The 10,538-nt window shown below is 41.7% G+C and overlaps 1 protein-coding gene across 1 annotated transcript in view; it reads left to right on the top strand.

Annotated features, from left to right (window-relative positions):
* Nucleotides 1-1,077: 1,077 nt before the first annotated feature.
* The window catches only part of LOC124622722, an 83,973-nt gene continuing 74,512 nt past the window's right edge, over nucleotides 1,078-10,538 (top strand). Inside the window, exon 1 of the mRNA XM_047148512.1 lies at nucleotides 1,078-1,174. Coding sequence (XP_047004468.1) covers nucleotides 1,161-1,174 — 14 coding nt within the window. The 5' untranslated portion in view covers nucleotides 1,078-1,160. The remainder of the gene's footprint in view (nucleotides 1,175-10,538) is intronic.

Here is a 10,538-nt window from a genome sequence, read left to right as displayed (position 1 = left end):
AAAATGGCTACTCCTTAAACAGATGCCCACAAGATAATCGTGAGTAGGCAGCATACATTATTTTATCAAAACGTTTTTGAGCAACGAAGACTCTTTCTCCTTTTTACATTATTGACTGAAAGTACACAAAATACGATAACCAGTCAATAATACATCTCAGAACATTAGTTACCATGTCTTCTGTTGTTGTATCTATATTTGGATTGATTACAATAGTAGTATCACCTGGAGAAAGAGCTAATTCTGCTTATCGTATATCAGACAAAGGGTTAAACAGTAGTGGACCTAGAACTCAGCCCTGGGGGATCCCATTCAAAAACTGCCCTGCACACAATGATTCAATTATTAATCAGAACTCTGTACATTATTTTGCTCAGACCTGGCATTATCCACTCTTTTGCTGTACCATCAGTTCCATAAAAGTTTATAACTCGATTTTAATGTTATAATTAAAGATTTATGAATAGCCCTCCTATAGTGTCGGCAGTGAGGTAATTCAGTGATTGAGACACTAAACTCGTACTTGGGAAGAGCAAGAAGTAAATTCGAGTCCGACTATTCTGACGCCAGTTTTCCGTGTTTCCCCTTAAAGAATTGTCTAGACAATGGAGGAACATACCAATTTCCTATCGTATTCATTTCCATTCCGAGCTTCTACCCAACCTCTAATGACATCGGCGTCAACGAGACGTTAGATTCTAACATAGCTTTCTACTGTTCTTTAAAACTCAGGGATGAATTGCACAGCTAAACGTGCATTGAACCATTACTACTTTTCAAGAATTTAAGTAACCATCATTATAATACTGTCCGCAGCTCGTGGTCTAGTGATTGGACCTCAGATGCGGTCTCCCGGCCAAAAATTGCATACGATCATTTAGCTTTACCCCAATGTGTGGAGTCCTCCGAATCTCTTGCGCTGCAGACAAATCCAGTTTCTGAACACGCCGTCCTGACAACAACATTTAGCAAAGAGTGTTTGCTGTTCGTGACGCTATGCTGAGCGCTAACTGGTAGCGCGGCAGCGGAGCCGCTAAGTCCTAGCGCTTATTGCCAGTCACGTAGCGGTGGCTACCCGTCATGGCTGCCACTAGCTGAGGATCGGCGTTTACTACCCGTCATGGCTGCCACTAGCTGCTGATCAGCGTTCACGACCGATCATGGCTGCCAGCAGGTAAGGCTCACATTCTCTCGTTCTAGAGGCAGAAGGAGCGTTACATTTCATTGAAAGATATTGTCTCTAGTTATCAACCGGTACTGCGAAGTTCGTGTTAGACGTCGCATGAACACTGAAATTGAAGTTGCATTCGTACTGACCCGTAAGTATGTTGTGTCTTAGGAGCGCTTACGTCGCTTTTTGCTTAATATAACCCAATACATTATAAAGCGAGATGAATGTTCAACAGAAACGAGATTAATAATGGGTCTGCCTCAATACAGAGTAATAGAATTTTTAGTGTATTTTCCAATATACATTACGATTTTCCAGAGAAGGTCAGCAGCCCTGCCACGTTGCTGATGTGTTCAGGAAACTGTCGTCCTTGGACGACAGTAAGCAGTCGCAGAAAGATTGAACATAATTTCTGCTTCTTGCAAGGAGTGGCTGCTTTCTTTAAATGTAGATAAATGGAAGATAATGCCTTTAACGAAGAAACTGAATCCGGCAGTATCGAAATACAAAATTGTTGTTCTCGTGATTTTGAGCCCGAAGACTACGTTGATGCATCTCACCAAGCTGCTCTGCCCCGTGCAAGCCGCTTCATCTCCAAATAAATATTGCAACCTATATCCGTCTCAATCTCCTTTCTGTATTCATCTCTTGAACTCCCTGCACGATTTTTTTACGCACACACTTTGCTTCAATAATATACTGGTGATCCCTTTATGTCTCAAATGTGTCCCATCAACCTATCCCTTCTTTTAGTCGAGTTGTGCCACAAATTTCTTGTTTTCGCAATTCTATTCATTACCTGCTCATTAGTTACGTGATGTACCCATCCAGTCTTCAGCAGTCTGCTGTAGCAACACATTTCAAAAACTTCTGAACTCTTCTTGTGGAAACTGTTTACCATCCATGTTTCCCTTCCACACATTTCATACCATACTTTCAGAAAAGACTTTCTGATATTTAAATCGACACTCGATGACAACTAATCTGTCTTCTTCAAGAACGCTTTTCTTGCCACTGCCAGCCTACACTTTATATTCTATCTACTTCGATCATCATCTGTTATTTTGCTGCCCAAATAGCAAACTCATCTGTTACTTTAAGTATCTCGTTATTTAACCTAATTCACTGACTTAATTCATCCATTCATTTCACCATCGCCGGCCGCGGTGGTCGAGCTGTTATAGGCGCTACAGTCCGGAGCCGCGCGACTGCTGCGGTCGCAGGTTCTAATCTTGCCTGATGTTCTTAGGTTAGTTAGGTTTAAGTAGTTCTATATTCTAGGGGACTGATGACCTCAGATGTTAAGTCCCTTAGTGCTCAGAGCCATTTCACCATCTTTGTTGTCCTCTTGCTGACGTCCATCTGAAATACTTCTATCAAGATTCTGTCCATTCCGTTCATCTGCTCTTCCGAGTACTTTGCTATTTCTGACATAATTACAATGTCATTTCCAAACCTCAAAGATCTTATTTCTTCCCCCAGAACTTCAATTCCTACTTCAAATTTATTTTTTGGTTTCCTTTACTGCTTGCTCAAGGTACAAATTGAATAATATCGGGGGTAGGCCGAACTCACTCCCTTCTCAAGCACTGCTTTCCTTTCATGCCTCTCCGCTCTTATAACTGCACTCTGGTTTCTATACACGTTGGAAACACCCTTTCGCTCCTTGTATTTTACCCCTGCTACCTTCAGAATTTCAAAAACTCTGCTCCAGTCAACACTGTCAAACTTTTATGAAAGTTTACAAATGCCATAAACGCATGTTTGCCTATCCTTAACCTATCTTTTAAGTCGTAGTGTCAATATTGCCTCGCGTGTTCCTGCATTTCTCCGGAATCCAAACAGAAATTCCGCGAGGTCAGCTTCTACCAGTTTTTCGGTTCTTCTGTAACAATTAGTGTTATCATTTTGCAACCATGATTTACTAAGCTGATAGTTCGGTAATATTCACACCCGCCATCACCTGCTTTTTTTGGAATTGGTCTTATTACATTCTTATACGAGTCCGAGAGTATTTCTGCTGTATCATACATGTTGCACACCAGCGTTTTGTCATGGGTGGCTCTCCCAAGATCGTAAGTTGTTCTGACGGAATGTTATCTACTCCCGTCTTTGTTTCGACTTATGTCTTCCAGTACTCTGTCAAATCCTTCTCGCACTATCTCTATCTCCCCCTCATCTACGTCCGATTCAGTTTCTATAAAATTGCCTTCAAGTTCATCTCCCTTTTGTAGAACGCTGTATATACTCCTTCCACCTTTCGTCTTTCTCTTATTTGCTTAGGACTGATTTTCCATCTGAGCCCTTGAAATTCAAACATCTGCTTCTTTTTTCTCCAAAGTCGTCATTAATTTTTCTGTAAGTGATATCTGTATTTTCGCTAGTTATACGTATATGCTTCTAAATCCTTACATTTGTCCCCTAGCCATTACTGCTTAGCAATTTTGCACTTCCTGTCAATCTCATTATGTTTGTATTCCCTTTCGCCTACTTCATTTGCTGCATGTTTATGTTTTCTCCTTTCCTCAGTTAAATTCAAAATCCCCTCTGTTAGCCAAAGATTTATACTAGGCCTTTTCTTTTTACCTATTTGAGCCTCTGCTGCCTTCACTATTTCATCTCTTATAACTACCCATTCACCTCCTAATGTACTCTTTGCCCTGTTATAATAACCTTTGGCAAATACTCCCTTTGAAACTCTCAACAACTTCCGGTTCTTTCAACTTATCCAGGCCCCATTTCCCTAATTTTCTTCATTCCTATAATTTCTTTAGTTTGAATCTACAGTTTAATCTACAGTTCATAACCAACAAATTATTACTCTACTATTAGGTTGGTGCTCAGGTGTGTAGCGTTTTTGTTTCGGGTGTTGGTATTCCGGTTGCTACAGGTTTGTTTATCGATTGTCATAGTTTATTTGCGCACTCACGTTCGGGAAAAACGCAACACTTTGAACTACTGGAGACAGGACGTTCTTATTCACAGGACATTTACATTAGTATGTTCTGCAGAAATGATTAGCATTTCAGTCGCCTCGATTCAGTATGTGTCCTCCTGCAAGTAGGCACAAGCTCCATCATGAGTCCTGATAACTTGTTTCAAGTGTGATGGCATCGTCCTGTGACATAGCTGTGTTGCATTCACCAGGTTGTGATGGTTGGCGCAGCACCCGTCTTTTCACCGTATTCCACACCTTTTCGACTGGCGACAAGTCTGGTGATCTGGCGGACCAGGACAAAAGGCTGACATCCTGTGACACCAAGGAGGCACGTGATCGTGCAGCGACATGTGATAGTGCATTATCTTGCTGAAAAACGGCGTCTGGGGTGCTGTGTAGAAAGGGTGCGACTACAGGTCACAGGGTGTCATTTACGTAGGTCACACTGGTCACAGTGCCCTGGACTCCCACCGAATGTGATTTGTGGTTGAGTTGACGCTGTATGCCATGTGCGAACACAGTCACTGTGATGTCGCTACCCTTTGTCTGCGGCGAACCAAAATGCGGCTATCACTTTCAAACAAATAGAATCTGGACTCGTCCGAAAACAATGTTTAATGCCATTCTTGTTCCAGTGACGTCGTTACACACACTATTGCCATCTAGCATGTTTCTGCATATTCACCAAAAGTAGGCTCAGAAGTAGATATTGCGCACGTAACCCATATCGTAATAAACGGAGACGAACTGTCACTCCTGATAGGTTATGATGTGTTGTACTGTTCCAATGATGCGCCGGAGCCGAGGAGGTGTCGATCTTCTCACGGGGTGGTCTGTGTATTTTGACCTGATCCATTTCGTCGTGGTGAAGCATTCGGCACCCATTGTAATGCCGAAACACTTCTTCCCACACGGGCAGCAAGTTCCCGAATTCTTCACGCCAATAATGCGCCCTCTTTCAAACTCACTGATTTGACAGTACGGTCCGCACATACGTCTAAGAGGCATCCTGCATATCTGATCGAGTACATTGATTCATTACTTTCGGTTTATAGCGACATCGAGAGCCGCAGGCACATTTTACCGGTACTGATGTTGCACCACGATATCGATGTTGACCCTGAACCCGCAGGCCGACATGGTTCAAATGTTAATCATTTCTGCAGAAGTTATTGATGTAGATGTCCCGTGAATATGAACATCCTATCTCTGGTCATTCAAGAAGATTTTTTTTATGAGCGTGAGTGTAGTTCATTCTTGATATATGGTTTTACATTTTCTCATTTTGTCATTTGGCGATAAAGAGTGAAACTGCAGACGCTAGAAAATGATGTGCCAAGTGGAGAAATGGGAACACTTCTGACATATTCTTCTGTCTGAGTTCAGCAGAGGACTGATAACGGCAGAGGCAACCAGAAAGATTTGTGCGTCTATGGGATTAATGCCATTGGACAGAGCAGGGGAAGAAAATGGTTTTCTAGTTTTAAGGAGGATCGATTTGACTTCAGTGACTCTCCACGATCAGACAAATCTTTGGGGTTTGATGAAGGTTAATCGACAATGATCCTCATCATTGTACTCGAGCACTGGTAAATGAGATGAGCTGTGACCATTACACCACCGTGCGATATTTGCATGCAATGGGGGAGGTTCAAAGATTGAGTATCAGTACCGTATTCTCTAAGCCGAAATCACAAAAATCAGCAGGTGGCCATGTGTGTGCATCTGCTTGTTCGTCGTCAATTGGCTCGCGAACAACACCGACCATTTCTAACCTGTACCGTTACTTAGAGAAAGCTTTTGACAATGTTGACTGGAATACTCTCTTTCAAATTCTAAAGGTGGCGGTGTAAAATACAGGGAGCGAAAGGCTATTTACAATTTGTACAGAAACCAGATGGCAGTTATAAGAGACGTGGGCATGAAGGAGAAGCAGTGGCTGGGAAGGGAGTGAGACAGGGTTGTAGCCTATCCCCGATATTATTCAATCTGTATACTGAGCAAGCAGTAAAGCAAACAAAAGAAAAATTCGGAGTAGGAATTAAAATCCTTGGAGAAGAAATAAAAACTTTGAGGTTCGCCGATGGCGTTGTAATTCTGTCAGAGACAGCAAAGGAGTGGGAAGAGCAGTTGAACGGAATGGACAGTGTCTTGAACTGAGAATATAAGATGAACATCAACAAAAGCAAAACGAGGATAATGGAATGTAGTCAAATTAAATCGGGTGACGCTGCGGGAATTAGATTAGGAAATGAGACGCTTAAAGTAGTAAATGAGTTTTGCTATTTGGGGAGCAAACTAACTGAAGATGGTCGAAGTAGAGAGGATATAAAATGTAGACTGGCAATGGCAAGGAAAGCGTTTCTGAAGAAGGGAAATTTGTTAACATCGAGTATAGATTTAAAAGCCTGGAAGTCTTTGTGCAGGTATTGTGTGGAGTGTAGCCATGTATGGAAGTGAATCATGGACGATAAATAGCTTAGACAAGAAGAGAATAGAAGCTTCCGAAATGTGGTGCTACAGAAGAATGCTGAATATTAGATGGGTAGAGCACATAACTAATGAGAAGATATTGAATAGAATTGCGGAGAAGAGGAGTTTGAGGCACAACTTGACAAGAAGGGGGCGGTTGGTAGGACATGTTCTGAGGCATCAATGGATCACAGATTAAGCATTCGAGCCCAGCGTGGAGGGTAAAAATCGTAGAGAGAGACCAAGAGATGAATACACTAAGCAGATTTAGAAGGATGTAGGTTGCAGTAAGTACTGGGAGATGAAGAAGCTTGCGCAGTATAGAGTAGCATGGAGAGCTGCATCAAACCAGTCTCAGGACTGAAGACCACAACAACAACATCAACAACAATACCGTTACTGGTGACGAGAAATGGTGTCTTTATGATAACATATGAAAAAGAGGCAAATGGTTAAGACCGGACAAAGCATCATCTCCCCCTACAAAGGCCTGAGCGCATCCATAAAAGATCTGTTGGAACAGCGACGGTGTGTTCTTCTACGAATTGCTTCCCCAGGCTGTAATAATCAATGCTGACATTTAATGTCACCAGCTGAGACGTCATGCAGACGCAATGCAAGAACAACAACCAGAAAAACAGCGCGCACTGATGCTACTCCACAATACCGTCAGCATGCATTCTGCTAGACTGACAAAAACGACATTCACCTTATTCACCTGATCTTGCTCTAGCAGCTTCAAATTTTCACCTTTTCCGCTCTCTATCGACTACCTTCAATGAATTTCCTTTCTGAACGTAAATGCTCTCCGAATACGGCTCTAAGTGTTCTTCGCCTCAAAAGCAGTTCTGAGTGCAGCCTCCGTTAGTCAACTAATGCACGTACGTTTACAAAGCCAGCAATAGTGTGGGCAACAGTGTTACATGGTGTCGGCCTCTATACATGTACATTGGTGACTTACGGAAGCAGCAACCAGTATATAAAACTGACGGATTGCTCTGAAACTGTAGTGATATCACATACACTTTTAGACAGGGTTGGAAAAAATGGCCAGGAAAATAATTCGAGTACCTTAAGATAGGCAACCAGAGCTACATCTATAGCAAATGTGGTGTATAATGTAAAGTAGGTTCCGTATCTAAAGAATTTTATTTTGGTCATCCAGTGTTTGTTATAAGTGAGTTTCAGATTACTTATGTAAGATGAAACATAGCAAGTCTTTTATTTGTTTTAGCAGATCTGACAGTGTTCGACATTTGAACGAAACAAGTAATTATAAAGACCAGTGTGACATTAGATTGTAATAAAAGTATTAGCATGATAACCATTTGTATCGAGTATTATCTCCACTTCACATCACGCAAGCTTCGTTCAAGTTTAGTGCCATATCGTTTAAATATGTACGGTTAATACTAAAAGGCGAGGTGTAATGGAAGGACCGCGTAAATTCAGTGGTCGGGAAGGCGAGTGGAAGGCTTTTATTTGTTGGTAGGTTTCTGGGAAAGCGCGGTGCCCCTGTAGGGGGAAATCACATACAAGTGGGTGATGCCACCATATCTACAATATAGCTCCAGCGTTCGGAGTCCTTATCAATTCGGCATTACAGCAGACATGGAACGAACTCAGATAAGCACTGTTAGCATCGTAACAGGTCAGTACAGTGCGTATGTAAGTGTAAAATTTATGCTCAGGGGACGTGAATGGGAATGTTTAAAAGAAACGCGATGTTTTTCTCACGAAATCCTGTTTTGTATGTTTAGATAAGCGGCATTCGAGAAAAATTATGCATCATTTCTGCTGCCTCCAACGTGTCTATCGCTCAGGGATCATGAGAATAAGATGGGAAGGATTTAGGCGCGTGTATGGGCATACAGAGTGCAATTTTTTCCTCGCTGAGTACGCAAATGGAATAGGAGACCAAACAGCTAATAGTGGTACGATATACACACAGCCACGCACTATGCTGTATCTATGTAAATGTTGATCAGAGACTAGCAGTTTCTACACCAGGTATACAACTCAAATGCCGTCTTGACTGCGGATGATCGCTGACTCGCTGTTACCTTGTGTAGCATGGATTTTGCACAAAACCGGAGTCACAGCTTTATGGGAATACACCTTAGTTTATATATAATATAGAGCGTGCAGGACATCATTATATTGAAACAATATCTGAATCAGCTGACTAGTGATGGCGTCGAAATATTGTCCACTGGATCTTTTTTAAACCTCAGTATTTTCAGTAATATTTCTTCGGTAAATGACATTGTACAGTGTATATACTAGCTGAGTACTGGACGTTGTCCAGGTATGTATTTATTTCAACCTTCATGTCCTCCTTCCCCATCTTTGGTCCATCTTCTCTTCCCCCCTCTAACTCAATCTCATCCTCCCCCTCTATCTCCTCGTCACCCTCTAAGTCAATCCTCTCCTTCCCCACCTCTCCCATTTCCTTGACCTCTCTCTCTCTGTTCGTCTGTTACTGTGATTTCTAACTGTTTCCTGCTTCCCTCACCCCCCCCCCATCTCTACCTTACCCTCTAAGTGCATCTCCTCCTTCTCCTCCTCCTCCTCCTCTCTGTCCATCTCCTCATCTTCTGTTTCTGCCCGTTTACCCGTCCCCATCACTCAGTCCATCTTCACCTCCCACTATCTCTGTCCATCTCTTCCTCCCCCTCTATGTCTGTCCCCATCCTCCTACCAACTGCGCTCTCTACGTTATCGTCCCTACTCAAATAGGAGGTTGGTGGTTGTCACTCTCACTGTATTTCTTTCCATAAAGTAAGTAGTAGGTGTACCAAGTCTGCTTGAAATCGATCCAGAGGCTTAGGAGGATTTTTCCGCATACACACGTGCACACATATTTCATATATATTAAAAATATTTCACACATATTTGTACACTTGCATCTCTAAAAGATTTCGTCCCGTAATCTCGTCTTAACGCAGTTCAATATTTATGGGATCGTGTCTCCTCGATCATATTTCGTATAATGATATAATTATGTAGGTACATTTAACAGCATATGTCGATACTATTTGCGAAATACGTTGCGAATATTTTTAGTAGTAAAGAAGTAATATATTTAAATGCCATTCCTTATACGCAGTTCTTCACGCATCTCAGTATTTATGACGTCATATCCCCTGAACTATGTGTCGTACAGTGATGTAATTTCACACGTATATTCAGAGGTACGTGTGAACAGTGTCTGCAAAATATGTCACGAATACAGATAGTAGTAAAGAAGCAATAAATTAAAAGGCCACGCGTGATGCAGCAGTTTTATTACACGAAAAGCGAAAATTTGGTAAGTAATGTTACTTTAAATCCGTCTTGATTGCAAATTTTTTTTATTATTCATATGACCGGTTTCGGTTCATTCAGAGCCATCTTCAGATCTGATATTTAAGTTACAGGAGTAACCCGTCCAATTCAGCAACTTTCACATGCTACGTCAGCATGTGAAAGTTGCTGAATTGGACGGGTTACTCCTGTAACTTAAATATCAGATCTGAAGATGGCTCTGAATGAACCGAAACCGGTCATATGAATAATAAAAAAAATTTGCAATCAAGACGGATTTAAAGTAACATTATAAAATCACTGATTGCTGTTATCCCTTAAGACATTATGTCTGTTTTTGCAAAATTTGGTAAGTGATAAACGTTTTTCCTTTTATCATTTTATGGGGATTGCGAACGAGAAAAAGTTTCGCAAAGCTTTGAAATTATGTGTCAACTCTGTTGCAAGTCACAAAGTGCTCTCATTCTCAAACACTAGGTGAATGAAGTTTGGGTAACCGCGCATCGTGGGCTACACTACTTTTTCACCACCAGCGCAGTGGTAGCTTTCATTCCCACGGCGATTCTTTTCAGGCAGTAAGAGATACTTGTAACAAATCTAGCTGAAGTCGGCCTCGTGGAACATATACGCACACTTACATTTTTGTTAAAT

This window comes from Schistocerca americana, chromosome 7 (assembly GCF_021461395.2).
Source record: "Schistocerca americana isolate TAMUIC-IGC-003095 chromosome 7, iqSchAmer2.1, whole genome shotgun sequence".
NCBI lineage: Eukaryota > Metazoa > Arthropoda > Insecta > Orthoptera > Acrididae > Schistocerca > Schistocerca americana.
Note: the sequence above shows the minus strand (reverse complement) of the source record. Positions and strands in the feature narration are given on the sequence as shown.